We start from the raw sequence: 20,516 nt of genomic DNA on the forward strand, positions 1-20,516 counted from the left end.
TGTGTGTGTGTGTGTGTGTGTGTGTGTGTGTGCAGAGTAGATTCAGAGTTCAGAGACTGAGGGACAAACTGCAGCAGTGACAGGAGGGACAAACTGCAGAGAGAAAAAAAAACACAGAGAAAGAGGTTGAAAGAGAGAGAGAGAGAGAGAGAGAGAGAGAGAGAGAGAGAGACGAGGAGAAACAGAGAGAGAGAGAGAGAGAGAGAGGAGGAGAAACAGAGAGAGAGAGAGAGAGAGAGAGAGAGAGAGAGACTCCCGAGTGGCACAAACGGCTAAATGTTCCCCCTTTCGTCAGAAGATTGATGGCTGTGGTGTGATAACGGACCCCGAGGCGGCGGGTGGGGACTGGCAACGACTAAACGACTAAAGAAAAACGGGGTAAAATAGAGAGGCAAAGAAGAGGAGTCAAGAATTAGTGATAGTGTGACTAAAATAAGAAAAATTATTGTGGAAAGACACAGTAAAATCCATGCAGTGAGGAAGAACTAACCATTTTAGTAGCACTGTTAATGAATACTGACTAAACATCTGCTGTGTGTGCGAGCTGAAGGAAAGGAATTAGGATAATAAACGCCAACAAGCGAATTTCTTATGATCTTTTTACGTCTCGCTGAAATGAACGCTGACTCCAGCACCACTGGAAAGGGGTTAGAGAAATATATATATATGGAGAGAGAGAGAGAAAGATGAACAATCTAACATTATGAACTGAATGGTTTATAAGTATAGTAAGGTGTTTCAGCTGCAGGACTCACCGTGTTCATCCAGTAAGATGTTATCAGGCTTGATGTCTCTGTTCCAACAACAACAACAACAACAAAGAGAGAAAAATGGCAGTTACAAAAAGTCACAAGGTGACAAAGGTTACAGCTGATAAACATGAAACTGGACGGTTCTTCAGTCAGATCATAAATTAAAGAAAGTAGGTGCAGAGAAAAGGACAAAAATACATCAGACAGATCAGCAGCCTGGATGACGGGAACCAGACGTCCCAGTCACACAGTGGACAAGTAAGGAATAAACCACGATAGGATGTGGATTATTTTCCTGTAATGGCACTTCCCGAAGCGTTTTATTCCTCTTATACCGCAATGATTTGCCGAATTTAATTTATTAATGAATATGTCATCATTTTTACCTGTGTATAGCTGTGTAGTTACATTTAATGTTCTGTGAAACAACTTAGTTCCTGTTGTCACTTACGTTATAGCAGCTATAAACAGTCGTTCCCTCACCAGCCTCTCTTTATTCTCTCTCTTCAAGTTAATAAGATAAAAACAAATCAAAACAGAAAACCGAGAAACCGCAAAGAAGCGTAAACTCCTCTGTCCTGAAGATGTCAGAAAACTTAAAGTTACAGCTTTACCTCTGACTGTTACAAAGCGCTGACACTGGAGACTCCTTCCATAAACGTTAAATAACCATCTCCTTACAGAAAACTTCATCATATCAATGATTATTTTTTAAATCTGTCTATTATTCATGGAGCGTCCGCTGTACAAGTCCCTGTGAATGAGCTGTTACTATAGAAACGATAACGTATTAGAACGAGCGCATTAATATAAACCTGCGCTACTGTCAGAGCTGCTGTTATAGAGAATTAATCAACACCTTCTGACCAATCACAATCCAGAACTCAATAACGCAGTGGTATAAAAACAGATAAATCGTTGATTCCCTAAAAAGTTCCATTTTAATTGAGTTTGTAGTAAACTGTCTGTTTATTTCTCATTAGAGATAGAGATAGAGAAAGATAGACAGAGATCAGGTTTGACAAAACGCATTAAATTATATACATGAATATCTTTATTCAGCAATTTTCTCTACTTTGTTTTGTACTCGGGTTCCTCGTCTTAGCGGTCAGCGAATCGTTTGAGTGGTTTATTGATTGTGGGATGGCGTGAACACTGAAGGGCTGAAAGGGAACACTCCTGCTGTCCAAATTCATCTCGGAGCTGGATGTTTTCCAACACAAGCGCTTTCAGCTTTGATTAGGATCTGGTGAAGAGAGCCGTTTGAAATATAAATGTGAGAGTGGATGAGGTCGGGGGAATGCGCTCGCTCCTCCTGAAGGCATGACGTAAGCCGCGTTAAAATTCCACCCTGCTGAATAATGCGCTGAGAACTCTGTTATTTCCTCAGCGCTGTCTGAAGAAGCCAAAATCACTCACTGCTATTGCTTTGTGCGTTTTGGGATACGGCCTTTTCACAATCAGTATGATAATGTAGTGTTTGTGTGGACAGACTTTTCATCTGGCTTTAGTTTTATATTCATGCTCTGTACTTTTTTTTTTTTAATCATTTGTCTCTACTGTGATTTGTGTTCCTCTCCTCTTTCCGCTTCATTTATCATTGTCAGCCTCTTTATCGTTTTTCCATTTGTTGTTTTCCGTGTCTGTAAGCAAACCACAACACACGCTGATTAATGGTGACACACACACTCTTGCTTTATGGTGATTTCTCAAACTGATGGCAATGAATGTATGTAATAACAGAAATGAAGTGCTGTGTCTCTAAGAGGCGCTGCCTCACGCACATTTCAGTCTGTCCTGAAATACTGAGCTCCGTAAACAGGCCTTTCTAGCCTGCGTGACGCTACGTCATCAGGTGGACAAATTACACGAGCGTCTGAGATAATCAGATTATTTCTGATCTATCGGTTTGTTATTCCGGTGATGGAGTGACGCAGTCGCCTGCTCACATGGAGCCACGTGCAATTTTTATTAGTTTATTAACGAGAGAAAAAAAAATCATGTTCCTTACTGGCCTTCGCTGATAAACAAAATTTTTCATTTGATGTTTAATTTTTATTATAATTTGCACCAATTTGTTTAAATATCTCTTGGAGCCGTGATGCACCTCAGCGCTTCAGATGAACTGTTTTATTAATCTCATAATCTCATCTGATTTTCTTTAATAAAGAAAAAAATCCCAATAAAATCTGGACTGAATTCTGTAACGTGAGAAAATGTGTTCTTCATTGCAGATTATACGTCAAAGATCCTCTAATGACAGACCAGCCTCTCTTTATTCTCTCTCTTCAAGTTAATAAAACAAAAACAAAACAAAACAGAAAACCGAGAAACCACAAAGAAGCGTAAACTCCTCTGTCCTGAAGATGTCAGAAAACTTAAAGTTACAGCTTTACCTCTGACTGTTACAAAGCGCTGACACTGGAGACTCCTTCCATAAACGTTAAATAACCATCTCCTTACAGAAAACTTCATCATATCAATGCTTATTTTTTAAATCTGTCTATTATTCATGGAGCGTCCGCTGTACACGTTCCTGTGAATGAGCTGTTACTATAGAAACGATAACGTATTAGAACAGGCGCATTAATATAAACCTGCACTACTGTCAGAGCTGCTGTTATAGAGAATTAATCAACACCTTCTGACCAATCACAATCCAGAACTCAATAACGCAGTGGTATTAAAATAGATAAATCGTGGATTCCCTAAAAACTTCCATTTTAATTGAGTTTGTAGTAAACTGTCTGTTTATTTCTCATTAGAGATAGAGATAGAGAAAGATAGACAGAGATCAGGAGAGTGAGAAAACGTGAGAAAATGTGTTCTTCATTGCAGATTATATGATGAAGATCCTCTAATGACAGACCTTCGATTAAACAAAAACAACGACGTTCTGCTTACGTCATCGATCATCTGGAAAACGGCTCGTGCAGAAACCGGACTCGCATAAACACACACGTTCTTCACAGTGAGCTTGAGGTAATAAGGAGATTTTTCATTTATGTTTCTCCCTCATCACTACGATATTTGTAGCTGTGTCTTCTTTTAGATAAACGCTGCAGCAGTGCTTATATTCTGAGACTGTAATCTGAAATATCCCCTCACACACACACAGAGAACTCAGACAGGCCACAGAGTCACGTTACACGTTCTATGAATCTGATCTCAACTCACGATCACAGAATTCTTTAACGACGTGTGATTTTTGTCTGTAACATCAACGTCGGTCTCGTACAGTGTAAACCCGGGTTAAATCTCACCAGGACACGTCACTGTAAATGTGGAAAATTCTGATTTATTTCTGATAATCGCAGCCATTATTCAAATATTTTGCTATTCAGACTCAATTAACAATCTGCAGGACTAAAGATTTCAATTAACGATCAGTTCAAGATTTCAATATACTGTATGTGTCATAATTATGAGATCTGCGCACATTAAAAGGCCAAATTTAAGACATGATGTCCTGAGCGTGACACTCGCCGAGCCAAGTGTCAGGAAAAAAGGGTTTTGTAAACTTATTCTAAAATAAGTTTTAGACAAAATGATTTCATCTGACATACGGAGGAGAAGAAACCAATTTCACATGAAACACTTTAGCTATTAAGAGTACAGTGACAACCCATAACCCACTGCTCATGAATAAAACAGCACGACAGGTGATAGCATCAGGACACACACACACACACACACACACACACACACACACACACACACACACACACACACGCTGCCCATCTCGCTCTGGTCTCTGTTCTGCCTGTGTGAACCTGATACGACGCTCTTCTCTCGCTCCACCGATCCGACAACCAATTACCTGCTTCTAATGACCTCATTACATCACATATCCTGATCAGGGCTGATACCTGATACACACACCTGATACACATACACACACACACACACACTTCTGTCACACACACCAGAACCGTTGAGAGAAAGGGAACAGATGGAGTGTGACACCCAACCCTCTCTGATATACAGGTGTGTTTTCTCACAGAGAGGAAGGAGGATTGCTCGTCTAAAGCCGGCTTGACATTGTATGATTTTCAGCATGATGGAGCCGTCACAGACAAAAATCACGGTCGTGTCACGTTATCAGCGGCCGATTTAGTGCTGTGGATGACAAAGTTGTGTGTCAACAGGATGACGCCTTTTAAAATGTGTTTTCTCCCGGCACGAGACTGACACGGCTACAGCGAGGGCTAGTTTTCTGCACGAGCCCCGATGGTGCTGATTGTAAGCAGAGTGATGTACGTGACATTAAACCGAGCTCCATCTTCCCGCTCCTCTGTCCCTGTTTAACTGCTCCACTTCCTCGCATGAGGGTCAGACGGCATTTTTCTGTAGACTACAGAACACTTCACTCGCTTTTATGCACTCTCCCCCGAGCAGCTCTGCCAAGACTCTGAGAAAGGAAAAATCTAGAAAATCTAGAAATGTGACGAGGCTGAAAGATTGTCCTTATTAAAGTCGTAAATAACGTGTGACAGCGGTGATTCTCACAGCAGCTCATTTCCTCCTGAGAAGCACCTTCAACATTACACACAGCTCGGGGACGTGTGTGGGGTGTAAAATCTATCTATCTATCTATCTATCTATCTATCTATCTATCTATCTGTCTGTCTGTCTGTTTATCTATCATATACAACAGCTAAATTAAACTGTCAAATAAAGCTAAAATAGAAACTTGTAAAGTCCACATTAACACTTAAACTAAACTAAATCTCTCTGCCTATCTATCTCTCTATGTGTCTGTCTATCCCCCGTCTGTCTGTCTGTCTGTCTATCTCTCTATGTGTCTGTCTATCCCCCGTCTGTCTGTCTGTCTATCTCTCTATGTGTCTGTCTATCCCCCGTCTGTCTGTCTGTCTGTCTGTCCTGTTATATGAAACCTGTCTGGTGTTTCTGAACTCAGAGGGACGAGGAGGTCAAACAAACTGCTGTGTTACAGAAAAACAAAACTTTGGATTAAATTGGAGACGGGGATTGTGGTTTGATTTGTCACGATTCTGCATAAACTAAGCTTTCCCCTGTGATGGGAGAGCAAAACACACACACACACACACACATTGAAACTTGATCTTCCCCCGCTGGTGTTTCCGTCTCCCCAGTGAGGAAAAGGAGTGGCTCGAAGCAGCTGGGCTTCTTTCACATGTCATTACTTTAACCCTCTTCGTTTATTACATTTTTAATAAGAGATGGGCAAAAGTGGAGCAGATTTAAAATGGTTAAAAAAAAGTGATGAAATATTCTGTGTGTTTGTGAATGTAAAAGAGAAATGTGATGTTAATGACATCACGTATTCCCACTTCCCGAGCCCTGAGCACTGCGAGGGCTTTGGGGCTCGAATCCCTCCTGGATTATTTACACTGAGAGGAAGCAAAGACAGACTGTCCATTTTTACAATAAACGTTTCTATAAAATCTACAGCTTCTGAATCATCACAAATACATTTCTAATTTCTAACGTCTAACTAATTACATTTCTAAAATGAATTGTGGGCATCTTGCTTTCATTAGTATTCATTTCTGCCTAACAAACTGATCACAAAGTATTACTGCGCCGTAATTCATAATGCAACAGCAAGCAATTTTATCAGGTTCAATTATTTACAGGAGTGTTTGCTAAATGAAACTGGCTCTGATGTGGATGATGCTTAGCCGTGCTCTTGCGCTGGTGCCTTTCTTTCAGCCCACATGCTGTTTTGTATTTATTTGAAGAGCTGTGTCTCTGAAGATTGTGTTAATAGAGCAGCAGTCTTGTGTTAATAATTAAGCAAACACATGAGGCGATGTGAAAATACACTTAAGGCCAAGTACTGAAGAGTTTCTTCCTTATCAATAAACGCTTTTTTAGAATCGACACAATGTAAAGAAACATAAACTTGTGTATGATGAAGCGGCGTTCCTGTTATCACCCTGAAGTTGATTATTTTCCTATAACATCCCAAAGTGTTTTATTCCACTTACACCACAGCAATAGAAAACAGAAACAGGAACAAAAATGTATTAGAACGAGCGCATTAATATAAACCTGTGATTTCAGCTGCACTACTTTCATAGCTGCTGTTATAGATAATTAATCAACACCTTCTGACCAATCACAATCCAGAATTCGACATCGCTGTGGGATAAATACGGTATAAATAATAGTCCTCTAAAGGCTTAAACACTAGCTACCATTAAAAAAATTATGTAACTTGCAAGAATTTAGCATTTGAGCTTAACACAGTAAAGTGGAAGTAAAATCTGAAAAAACACACACACACACACACACACACAGATATGGTCAGGTCCAAAGGTCTGGGTTTGTCTTACATATGTTAAAAACCTCGGGTCTTGGAGCGTCCCTGAGAAGCTCAGGCTTTGCTATTATCCAGTAAGAATTTCCATTCAGTCTATTTACATACAGATGACGTGAGAATGACAGTATCACAACATTTCAATCTTTCTCTTCCACCAATTCTAATCAACTGTGGAATCTTTCATTATTTTAAAACCAGAATCCACATCAGCCAACGCATCTGTACGCTTTCACCATGGACGCAATTTCAGTCTCTTCCATCAATACAAATGACTTCAGAAATGAGAGATGGAAACACCTCCGTTCATTTCTTTTTTAGAGAGTGTATCCAATGTTGCCTCTGAGGGTGAAAGGTTATTTATAATGTATTTGCTAGCTTGATGGATGTCCTTCAGGTGAGCGGAGACATAATATTCTCTCACTGTCAGTCGTGTTTTGGAGTTTCTCTTGACTGAAAATGTTCTAATAATCACCTCTGTGTAAAATGATTGACTGGAACTAATCAAGTTCTCATTGCTGCATTGCATCTGTATATTTTTTGCCAAACTGCCAAGTGGAGAGCCATTTTAACTGACTGACTAAATCACTGACTGAATCACTGACTGATGAAATGACTGAATGACTGACTGACTGACTGACTGAATCACTGACCAAATGACTGAATGACTGACTGACTGACTGAATCACTGACCAAATGACTGAATCACTGACTGACTGAATCACTGACCAAATGACTGAATCACTGACTGACTGAGTGAATCACTGACTGAATGACTGACCGAATAACTGAATCACTGACCGAATGACTGACCAAATGACTGACTGAATCAGGGACCGACTGACTGAATGAGTCTTTGACTGACTGAATCACTAACTGAATGACTGAATCACTGATTAACTGACTTACTGACTATCTGATTGAATCACTGACTGACTGAATCACTGACTGACTGACTGAATCTTTGACTGACTGACTGAATCACTGAGTGACTGATTGAATCACTGACTGACTGATTGACTGACTGAATCACTGACTGACTGACTGACTGACTGACTGACTGAGTGGCTGAATCACTGACGGACTGACTGAATCACTGACTGACTGACTGAATCACTGACTGAGTGGCTGAATCACTGACGGACTGACTGAATCACTGACTGACTGACTGACTGACTGAATCACTGACTGACTGACTGAATCACTGACGGACTGAACCACTGACTGACTGACTGAATCACTGACTGACTGACTGAATCACTGACTGAGTGGCTGAATCACTGACGGACTGACTGAATCACTGACTGACTGACTGAATCACTGAATCACTGACTGACTGACTGAATCACTGACGGACTGAACCACTGACTGACTGACTGAATCACTGACTGACTGACTGAATCACTGACTGACTGACTGAATCACTGACGGACGGACTGAATCACTGACTGACTGACTGAATCACTGACGGACTGAACCACTGACTGACTGACTGAATCACTGACTGACTGACTGAATCACTGACTGACTGACTGAATCACTGACTGAGTGGCTGAATCACTGACTGACTGACTGAATCACTGAATCACTGACTGACTGAGTGACTGATTGAATCACTGACTGAGTGGCTGAATCACTGAAGGACTGAACCACTAAGTGACTTCACATAGTTGAAATATGAATGTGTTAGAGTTGCTAGAGGAAATAGGTGGCAGTGTATACGTGTAGCTGCAGGTAAGTTAGCTGAAGTTGTATTGTTTTATGTTGTTGTGCATCTGGCTGTTAACTGTTATTACTCTAATAACCTATTTAAAGGTTTGCAGGTGTTCACATGATGACATACTGTAGATTACGTCATTAACCTACACTGACTGTCTGTAATTTTACCGACACATATACAGGTGGATGTTAATGAGCTTTACCTGTGAATGATGTGTTTGTTGCGCAGGTAGTTCAGCGCCAAAGCGAGCTCGCAGATGTAGAGTTTCACAGTGCTCTCGGAAAAATGTACATTCTGCTGAAGATGGTAGCGCAGGTCTCCTCCTAACAGAAGATCAACCACCATGAACATGTCCTCCTCATCCTGAAACGAGTACCTGATTTAGACACAGAGAAAGAAGAGAAAAGAGCGGTTCTTAACCCTGCTTGGGTTCATTACTTAGCATATCGTCTCATTAGCCGTAAAAGCAATATAAGTAAGTATATAAGTAAGATTTCGACCCGAGCGAAACAGAAAGGATAAAGGTTGATCAATTCAGACTTGGAGCTTTTTTCAGAAGTGAAATGACTCCTTAACTTCCAGATTCGACTGTCAAACCCACGTGTGCATTTCCCTGGTGACGTTTTAGCATTTAGCTTTAAAGTAGCAGATTTTCTCCACATGTTAATGGTATGCGTAAGTGCATCAACTGCTGAACGGCATCAGTGTGCATTAGCATGACATTCTCAAGGTCCTTCTACTCATGAGAAGCTGAGCTTTAAAATATTAAACATATAAAACAGGCAGAGTGGAAAGTTGACAGGAAAATAAATCTTTAATGACATAAAAACACACACTCACAAACCAAAATGGCCGAGTCAAAATAAAAGTGTGTACGTATTTTAATGCAAGTAACACATGGTTACTGTGAGGGATGAACATGGATTTAATTCCAAATTTACACGTTTATTTTTTATCTTTCATAACATTCCTCTCTCATTTACTGATCATAGGATCAGTAAACTGCAATCCAGAGTTCAAGTCCAAAGTCCCAAGATTGAAGAGTTCCAAACCCACCAAGATTCCAGAGATTCATTTCCAAGGTCCCAAGATTCCAGTTTTCGAAGCCCACCAAGGTTCCAGAGATTCATTTCCAATATCCCAAGGTTCCAGTTTTCCAAACCCCCAAGCATCCAGAGATTCATTTCCACGGTCCCAAGTTTTCCAGAGATTCCTCTACTGGAACCTCCAGTGAATTTGGTGTGGAGATCAGACACCTTTCTACACTTTTATTTATTGATAAATGATAAGTGATTAGACCTGCTAACATGTTTCTCTTGTTGAGTCCATCCAAGCTTTATTTAAATCAGATCAATAAAAACCACTTCAGCTGTGCTTCTAAAAGTTTTTGCTATGATAAGTTGAGGGCATGTTTGAGTTTACACAGTGGGCTGCAGTAAAGTGATCGCTTTGGGTTACTGCTGTCGCTGTGTTCTTGTAATACTGCCTTTGTTGTTTATACACAGGTTTTACTGCTACATTACTTTTAGCTTGACTTTAGTGATAATAAAAGAAGACGAACAAGAAATGCATTTTATTATTATTATTGCTGTTGTTGTTATTAGACAGAGAGAAACAAAACGAGACAATAAAACAGACGACTATAAAAAGACCAAGCTCTTCTGGGCCCATAATAAGTGTGATGTCATAGGTTCAAGGCTTCAAGGGGAAAACCCCTGTTGCCTTTTTTTGTTTGTTTACTGTGACTGGGGTGGACCCCGAGGTAATTTTCCCTCCATGACGTTTCGGGTAATTAGGAAACAGATTGCAAGTCTGTGCAGGGTCTGACAGATCCACCGTGAATTACTGCTTATTTTTTAAATACTCAATCTTGACTTATTAACATTTTAACCACAGTCACAACGCTGCATTACAGAAATCTGTGTCGAGGCCAGTAAGAGTGAGCCAAAGCGACAGCGGAGAGGAAACTATTCCTCGGAACATTCGGAATAAACATTCCTCCTCTGGTCAGCAGTCTGTGTTTAATATGGAGAAGGAACGATTGTGCATCTACTAAGCCTAAAAATAACTGGAGAGAATAAAAAAAAAACTACATCTGAATCATACAAATGAGTTTCAGAGTTTCAGAGTTTACGCAATTACAGAATGTGGATTAGTACATCAGCATTGCGAGCCAAACGTAACCAAGGTTATAATGTGATTTTACAGCATTTAAGCGCCAAAACGAGGACTGATGTCATGTCACGGTAATGACATCATGATTAAATTTCCCCCGCTCTCTCTGAAATCGTCTCGTTATTCAAAATTCACTTGGGGAAAAAAAAAGAGAAAAGAGGTCCGAGAACAGAAGAGGGAAATGAGAGGGAATATTCAGTGCGTTATAAATATTAATAAACAATAACGTCTGAGAAACAGAGTGCATGGTGACGTCTTACAGAGAGAGAGAGAGAGAAAGAGAAAGAGAGACAGAGAGACAGAGAGAAAGAGACAGAGAGAGAGAGAGAGGGAGAGAGAGAAAGAGAAAGAGAGAGAGAGACAGAGAGAGAGAGAGGGAGAGGGAGAGAGAGAGAGAGAGAGAGAAAGAGAGACAGAGAGAGAGAGAGAGAGAGAGAAAGAGAAAGAGAGAGAGAGACAGAAAGAGAAAGAGAGAAAGAGGGAAAAGTGGCAAAACAATTACTATCACGTCTGCTTCAATCCGTTCAGGACCTCACACACTTTCTCTGAACCTGTGAGGTCCAGCAGAGTGTGTGTGTGTGTGTGTGTGTGTGTGTGTGAGAGAGAGAGAGAGAGAGAGAGAGCGAGAGAGAGAGACTATTTTTCATGGAGGAAAAGAAGTATTGTGGGTTTTTCGAGCACCAGATTCACGTGTGCGTGTAAACAGTAACTATGATCTTATATTGTATTTAAACTGTTCACATGGATTTGATCCACTAATCATGTATGGAGAAAGAAACAAGCTCACGATTACATCATCACATCGACAGTGTGAAGAGTTTATCTCTCTACTTTCAGTAATTTTGTCATCTACAGTACAGATGAATGACACTTGAAGACAATACCAAAGCGACGCCGCTGGTAAGAGTGAGAATAAATTGTTTAGCGCTTCTGACAGGTTGCTTTGACTCACTCGCAGCCGTTTTTATTATTTATTGCTCGCAGTGAAGTAACCCAGTTTCATCCAGCTTAGAGAGACGACAGGAACGCTAAGCACACATCTCAGTCTGAAGATGTTCCATCAGTCCTGCTGAATCTCCTGAACGACGACAGCGACAAGCTACACGTTAATAAATCACACAGAGAGACTGAATCACACGCTGCGTCATTATTTATCAGAACTGGACCATGTGCAACATATCAGTAGTTGTATTTTTTTCATGTACTATGCTCTTAAATATGTTCTCGAAGGCATGTTAGAGGACGGGGAGGTGCGTCGACACACTCGGGGTGTATAATCAATGCTGATTAGTGGACTGGCACTTTACCTGAGACAGATTTGCTGATTTCAGTCGGAGTGGGATGATGGATGACACTTCAGGGCCCAAATTCAAACTCATGCTGAAAAACCTGCTTATCTAAAGAAGGCGTTTTCCTTCTCCCAGCTAAAAAAATCATGTTATTCATGTTGTTCATTTGCTGCACAATTCTTGACCAAATAGGATTTTTTTTTTTTGGCCTTGGAATATGTATTAAAGTCTTACATTACTGTAACAGAGTGTGGTGTTTGTCTGCATTTTTCTGAATGACTGATTTATTGCATATTTATACCACAAACGCTAAAAACATCCTGAGCAAGAATAACGGCTAATTAATTATAAAATGTTAATAATATTAGAGCGGAGCGTGCGAGATCACAGCATGTCCTCCAAAAGTTCAAAAGAATCCAGAAATATTTGTGCCATGATGCAATTACAGCTGATGCGTGTCAGTTGGTATAATTTTTATTTAATTCTTAAAATCTCAGACAACAAATAGAGCACTTGATTACAAGGGAGCTTAAAAAATAAAAGAAATAAATCCCTAATAAACACATACAACTTAAAGTTTAGTCCTAATGAAAGAAATTAAAAGAAAGCAGTTTCATGTAAGAGGTTTTTAAAGGAGTTAATGGCAACTTTTTCAGACAGTTAATGCATGTGGAAATGTAAAATATTCCTGTCGTGTCTCTGTTATCTCAGCCTTGTCCATTATTTTTGGATATTTTGATGTTTTATTATCATGTACATATCCGTTCTACCTTCTAGGGGTGGAGGCGATGTAACAAAAACACCGTATCATGACTCTTCCATGATTTAAATGTTATAAATAAAATACACACGGTACGTGTGATATCTCAGAAAAGTGTATTGCGACACGCATTAATTTATCACGACGATGACGTTATATCGTTATATTGGAGTACTACCATCCAGGCTAGCTTTCAAGGCATCCTGCTAATTACAAGGAGTGAAACGGGAAATCTGACTCCTAGCTAGTCTTTATAACGGTACTGCTAACATTAGCCGAGATTAACCTGATAAAAATGAATTCCTGAATAATGCAGAAACATCCAGGAAGTTTAAATTTTAGCAAGACTCTGAGCCTTGAACACCACAACATCAGTGATATTACAGTGTGAATTGATTTGAATTGAATTGATTTGCAATTGAAATTTGTATGTTTACTTATTCATTTTTAATTTATTGATTTACTTTTTTTTTCATTTTTGTATACATATACTGTATAGGAATATATATTTATTTTATTTTTTTCTTTCTTTCTTTCTTTCTTGAGAGCAATTGTAACATGGCAAAGCAATTTCCCCCTGGGATTAATAAAGTTCTTTGAATCTTGAATCTTGATTTCAGTTTACAGTTTATTGTTTATTTAGTAAGACTCTGAGCCTCAGCTGTGATGGTGAACCGATGCCATGTGAGTTCATTAGAACATCTTGTGCTGCTGAGTGCATTAACATCGACAGTTCTTTCTTATAGGATGAGGCCATTTTTCTCCACTCGCCCAGACGATTCTGCTTACTGTCTTTAAACTCGTAATTGAAAGACCGACATCAATCTGGCGCGAGTGATTTAGACATTGCGCTAAATGTGCTGTGCTTCGCTCCAACAGAGGCCAGAAAGAATCAAAGAGCTCCAGACAATTAAGAAAAGTGATAGTCGTAAAACTCTCGAGTGGGTTTTAACGATTTTGCTGGCTTCTGAATAAACTCCAGACTCACTGAATAGGAATCCAAGGAAAGAAAACACAGTGAGAAAAGATAAAGCTATAAACATAAATCACAGCTACAAAAAGTTGCTCCATCCACAAGACTGAGTTCTTGTGCTTATTAAAATCTGTTCTGTTTAATTTAATTCAGACAGTGACACGTGTACATGTTTTTTAGCCAATAAGAACGCACCGTTTGGGTCCGATACAGGATGTACGTGAGGCGTGACGGAGCTCTGCTTTTAAAAGACATTGCAGCGGTACTCACCAGAAGTTCACTAGGAACGGATGCTCCAGGTTCTGCATGATCTGAAGCTCTTTGAAGACGTTTCGCACTTCGTTTCGCTCCACGCACTTGAGCTTGTTCATGTACTTCATGGCGTACATCTTCTTTGTGTCCTTCTTCTGCACGATACATACCTGAAACACAGAACAACAGCTCTGCATTCTTAAATATGATTTCTAAAAACGATTGTTCATGTTCGTTAGACGTATAAAGTCATTTTGAGGGCTGCAGCTAAACAGAATGGATCAGTGATCAGTGTTTGTCTTTACACTGTAATAATAAATACAGTTCGATATGGAGAAAACGTCGATCTGAAAGCATCGCTATCAGACTCTACTGTCTAATCAACGTGGTAGTAATTAACAGGTCCAGTTCGTTTTTGAGTCCGATAATTCTAATTAAATTCCCGTTTTAGGTGTTAATGTACAGTCAGAATGTTCAGACCAGGATGGAGGCGTAAAGAGAAACAATTTTCTCGTGATTTCTATCTTTTAAAAAAAAAAATAGCAGACGTTATTCACACGAGAAGTTTTACCTTTCCAAAGCTGCCCTTTCCAATAGCTCTCAGTATCTGGAAGTGGTCGAAGTTGACTGTAAAGAAACGAAAGAAGAATTTAGAAAAAAGATTTCTGCATGTTGTGCACACACACACACACACACACTCTCACACACACACACACACACACAATGTTTTCATATTTTAAACTCTTGTCTTTTCCTTGTGGGTTTGAGCTGTCTTTGTTTTTGTATTATAACAGCGCCTTTATACACCACAGTGCTGCTGAATTCTGGACTCTGATTGGTCAGAAGGTGTTGATTAATTTTCTATAACAGCAGCTCTGACAGTAGTGCAGCTGCAAATCACAGGTTTATATTAATTATATTATGAGTTTGTACTTCTAGTGATGTCTTACAGTTAAGAACCTGTAATTATACCTTTATTTATTGTCTACAAAAATAAAACATCAAATAAGAACATGGTCAGAACCTCAAATAAGCTGCTTCGTATAACTGTTATTAAAAAAACAGAAAAAGATATCATGATACTACGATATCTCAGAAAAGTTTATTGTGTCATAATGGATCATGATATCAATATATCGCCCAGCCTTACTTACTAATAATATATTTCTTTAATTAATAAATTTCTGTATGAGCGGACTCAAAACTGTGGATGTTCCTAAACTTATTTGAGTAATTAAAGCATTTTTTCATGTCAGCTGTACTACGAGTTAAAGTTAAACAAGCTCCTGTTTAGTCATCGTTATTTGCAGGTGCTGCTGAGTTCATCGACATTTTGGCAAATGTACGATTTCAATCAGCGATAAATCTAACCGTTTTGGACGTGAATTTATTTCTGAATGTTTTCAAATTACAGAAGCTGTCAGTATAAACCATCCGGAAAACCCAGCGCTCTTCCAGACACAGCTGTTATGACAGCTCAATTACTGAAACACAACTAAAGTGCTGAATTTCCCTTTTACTCTACAACCATATTTTTCGTTCTCTTTTGGATTTATAGTTTGCCATTTATAGATGGAAATATATATATATATATATATATATATATATATATATATATATATATATATATATATATATATTGAGTTGCTGGGACTAACAGGCACTGAGGCCACGCCTCTTTAAGAAAGACAAAGTGGAAACACAACACAGAATTGTCCAAACAAGAAGGAAGAAGAATCCATTTCCATAACTTTTCTCTTTTTTTTTTTTCAAGTTTTCCCATCTGTGAGCCATCAAAACAATCCAGTATAAATAAGTACAATGAATGGAATAAATATAATAAATAAATAAAAGTGTAATAAATGGATTATAATGAATTGATTATAAGAAAATGACATCATAAAAAATACTCACCCTCTTCGTTGTGTTGGTTGTCAGCGGATCTGCTGGACGATCCGAGTCCCATCGCTCCGGCTCACAGAAACATGAGGAGTGCTGGAAGAACAGAAACACACACACACACACATACACACACACACAGTGATGATGATGATGAGAGCCAGACGCTCCTCCCACACACACACACACACACACACACACACAGAGATGATGATGAGAGCCAGACACTCCTCCCACACACACACACAGATGATGATGAGAGCCCCACACACACACATACACAGATGATGATAAGAGCCAGACACTCCTCACACACACACACACACACACACACACACACACACACACATACAACTAATAATTCAGGAGGATTTCCACCAATCCTTAGCATCCTTAGTAATGATGTGTCGTTTGTGAGTGAGTCGACTCTTTGAGACGACTCTTTAAGGAATCATTTGAGTCATACCTGAGAAGCTGTTTGTATTTATTTAATAATGCTTAATAATTTATTTAATAAAGTTTATTACAGAGGTGAATATATGAATAAGTGGGTATAGAAACAGGAATCTTCTTCATATTATACCTTAATCAAAGCTAAACACAATCAAACTATTGATTAAAAATGCTTAGTGTGAAAATGTGGAAAATGTGCAGCTTTTACATTTAGATTTAATAACAATCATAAGGCAGAGTATTATTTTATTTTGTACATCAGAAAGTAGAGTAAGGTTTGTTTCATTGAACAGACAAGCAAAGGTCAATAACTGGGGCAATATAAGCAATGAGTCGTTCAGGAATCGAAAGAGTCGGCTCGTATTGGTGAACTGAACCGAGTGATCCGACTCACTATTAAAAAAAAGAGCAGAAAATCCCAATGAGTCAGATCATTCGGCTCAGCTCACTCATAAGATCCGAATCTTTCGACTCCCAAACGACTCACTGCCATTCCCCCCCCCCCCCCCCCCCCCCCCCCCCCCCAACCTGAATAATTTGCAATGCTTGATTATTCAGCGATTATTCTTCTTTGTCTAAATATAGCTTGTGTTCTATTATCAAACCATATTACTTTACCTTCTAATTAATAAAACTACATGACACTATATATGCGAGTTCACCAGAAGAGTCGACTCAAAGAACCGAGTTTCAGTCTGTCAGCGATACATATAAAATAAGATATACATTATTTTAATAATTAGAAGGAAATTATTACATAGTAAATAACAACTTGTAGATGGACAAAGTGATAAAAATTAGCTAATGGTAATTTCTCTGTAGATAAATAAAGAAAAAGGTAAAAGTATACCTAGCGAGTCTATGGTGGATTGTGGCTAATAAAGACGCCATTTTGAAGTTGTTCAGATTTAAATAAATCAATAAATAATGAAAACTTGCACATATATATACTTGAAAATTGACAGGTTATGTGTGTTACTCCATAATGATTACCCCACGTTTCAGTTTATTAGACATAAAACGCACATAAAGGTAATATTTGTATTAAAATGAAGTGTCTGTGCTAATTTCGTCAGGGAAAGAGCGGTTGGTGTTTGTATTTAAAAATTTAAATAACAAGCGCGCGCACTGCAGTAACGGCTCACAAAGGTTTTCCCTCCAGAATATTCACCTGCGACCGTTAGAACCGATGAGGCGGGTTGCCAGATTGGACTAAAATGAACTATAGATCTCCTTCTGATTACAGTTTAATGCCTGCACAGTTCATTATAAAATCAGCCAGGGTTGCCAGGTTGTAAGCTTTTAGTTAGAAAATAATTGCATACTGATCAGCATGGTCGTTATAATTTTAATAAATAAATAAAGACAGAAAAAAGGTGGAGGTCACTAATTAATCATAAACAATAGTAAAACAAAATTAAGCGACTGTGTGTCTTAAATTTTATATATATATAAGGAATAAACCACAGTGTGTTTTGTGCGATGAAACTGAGTTACTGTTTTCCTAAAACAGCACATCCCTGAGTGTTTTATTCCTCTTATACCACAGCAGTTTACCAACATTTACAATTTTTTTCTGTTTATCGAAGAGTGATATGCCATGCTTTGTATCCATTTATAGTTACATTAATGCTGCAGAACGTCACTGAGACGAGCGTTTTCACTTACGTTATAGCAGCTATAAACAGTCGTTCCCTCACCAGCCTCTCTTTATTCTCTCTCTTCAAGTTAATAAGACAATAAACAAACAAACAAACAAACAAACGCAGTCTGTTATGTTACCGAGAAACGACAAAGAAGCGTAAACTCCTCTGTCCTGAAGATGCCGGAAAACTGAAAGTTACAGCTTTACCTCTGACTGTTACAGAGCGCTGACACTGGAGACTCCTTCCATAAACGTTAAATAACCACATTTCCCTTACAGAAAACTTCACCACATCGATTACACAAGGTTTGTAATGTTTTTTATTATTAGTGAAGCGTCTGCTGTACAAGTGATACTATATGTTACTATAGAAGCGATAACGTATTAAAACGAGAGCGCATTAATATAAACCTGTGATCTGAAGCACTAGCTGCTGTTATAGCTGCTAATTAATCAACACCTTCTGACCAATCAGAATCCAGAATTCACCATATTCATATTGATATAATGACCAAGAGTTATGTCTCTTTTATTTGGGAATTTAGGAAATTACAGGATTTATAGTGCAATGAGTGCCTTGTACAACATTTGACTGGGAAGACGCTAATCTAATCCAATCTGGCAACCCTGAACCTGCACACTGTAACTAAATTACATCTGATCTGAATTAAATACAGCTCAATGTGTTCAAGCACAGCCCAGATTTGAGGTGAATTAATCCCAACCTGGCAACACTGTGCGCATCGGAGTACGTGATTGGCCCATAAACTCAACAGATCCGCTCGTGCAACCTTTAATCCTACATTTAATTGGAGTGCTATAATTATTATTAGCGTCAGTTAATTAGGCTACACCGGATAGTTATACAGCTGAGTATAAGTAGAAAAATATGTGCAAAATAAATATCAGATCTATAATAAAAGCCTGAAAGTTTTTTTTCTGCATAGAGTCAGAACTTGTTTTACTGTGCAGGGAAGACTGACTTGATTCCTAACTTACACCAGATAAGTCCTATCTTATTTTTAGAGAGCATGCACACGTCTCATCTGCGTGAAGGTGTGCAGGAATGTGAAACTCATCAGCGTTGACGGGATGAAAAGCTCAGTCCGGAGAGGAAGCAGCGTGAACTGAAGGGTTCCAGGGAAAGCCGCAGTGCTGGAGCTGAGGACAGGCAATGACAGAGCCGACATCATTCCTGAGCACGGTCAAACCCCACAAACTGCACACATCACACAACTCACCTCGGGGTTCAGACAGGAGGAGGAGGAGGATGTGATGATGATGATGAAGGAGGAGGAGGAGGAGGATAAAAGATGCTGAGGAAGAAAGATGAGACGCTCCTCTGTGACTCCTCGGATTTCACCAAGTGTTCGCATAAAAAATAAAAAATGCTCAGGGTTGCCAGATTGGAGCGACTGTAAGCATTACAGCACACTCACCTGCATACCAATAATGTGTCTTACAGAGAGAGAGAGAGAGAGAGAGAGAGAGAGCATGCATGAGAGAGAGAGAGAGAGACAGAGAGAGAGTGAGACAGAGGGGGGAGAGAGAGAGAAAGACAGAGAGACAGAGGGAGAGAGAGAGAAAGACAGAGAGAGAGAGAGAAAGACAGAGAGAGAGAGAGAGAGAGAGAGAGTGATAGAGAGACAGCGAGAGAGAGAAAGAGAGAGAGAGAGAGCTTCCCTATATATAAAAAAGGAAATCTTGAGGGACGTGATGCATTTAATTTCAGATCTAAGACTTAATTCAATACTGCAGAAGTTAATTCAAGGCTGTGGGTCTTTATTTAACACTTTATTTTTAATTCAACATCTGAATTTGTTTTATATTTTCTAATCTACTTCTCATCCTGTTTAAGAATGTGACTAAACCTGTCATGCAGAGAAGTACGATTATTAACAGGGACATGAATATTATTTTAAATTGTAATATTATACAATTTAAAGATAGGATCTAATGCCATTGTTTACACAGAAGAGAGTAGAAATATATCTTTGACCATTTTTGTTGCTTGTGATTATGAAGGAACGTCTGTGGAACCTAATAAACTATGTGTCATGTTGAAATAAAATATTTTTTTAATCTGGTCTGTTTTGTTCTAAGGGGTACACAAACTTTTGCACACAACTGCATAGTAAGAACGAGCTCCAAGCCGTATTTCCCTAAAACTATATGTATTTTTAGATGTATATTCATTTTGGACTCCAGTATATTCCACTGTACAGAGGAAAGATGTTATTTTAAGGTAAATTCAATTAAATTAAAGTGCATAGCTGTGTTCGCTCTCCACG

The 20,516-nt window shown here is 39.0% G+C and overlaps 1 protein-coding gene across 1 annotated transcript in view; it reads right to left on the minus strand.

Annotated features, from left to right (window-relative positions):
* stk32a (serine/threonine kinase 32A) overlaps window positions 1-19,606 on the minus strand; it is a 36,428-nt gene extending 16,822 nt beyond the window's left edge. Inside the window, exons 1-7 of the mRNA XM_034311176.2 lie at window positions 19,467-19,606; window positions 19,225-19,386; window positions 16,143-16,223; window positions 14,800-14,855; window positions 14,247-14,398; window positions 8,982-9,155; window positions 756-793 (exon numbers count right to left, since the gene is read on the minus strand). Coding sequence (XP_034167067.2) covers window positions 756-793; window positions 8,982-9,155; window positions 14,247-14,398; window positions 14,800-14,855; window positions 16,143-16,194 — 472 coding nt within the window. The 5' untranslated portion in view covers window positions 16,195-16,223; window positions 19,225-19,386; window positions 19,467-19,606. The remainder of the gene's footprint in view (window positions 1-755; window positions 794-8,981; window positions 9,156-14,246; window positions 14,399-14,799; window positions 14,856-16,142; window positions 16,224-19,224; window positions 19,387-19,466) is intronic.
* Window positions 19,607-20,516: the final 910 nt, after the last annotated feature.

The sequence above is a fragment of the Pangasianodon hypophthalmus genome, chromosome 15 (assembly GCF_027358585.1).
Source record: "Pangasianodon hypophthalmus isolate fPanHyp1 chromosome 15, fPanHyp1.pri, whole genome shotgun sequence".
NCBI classification, from domain to species: Eukaryota; Metazoa; Chordata; class Actinopteri; order Siluriformes; family Pangasiidae; genus Pangasianodon; species Pangasianodon hypophthalmus.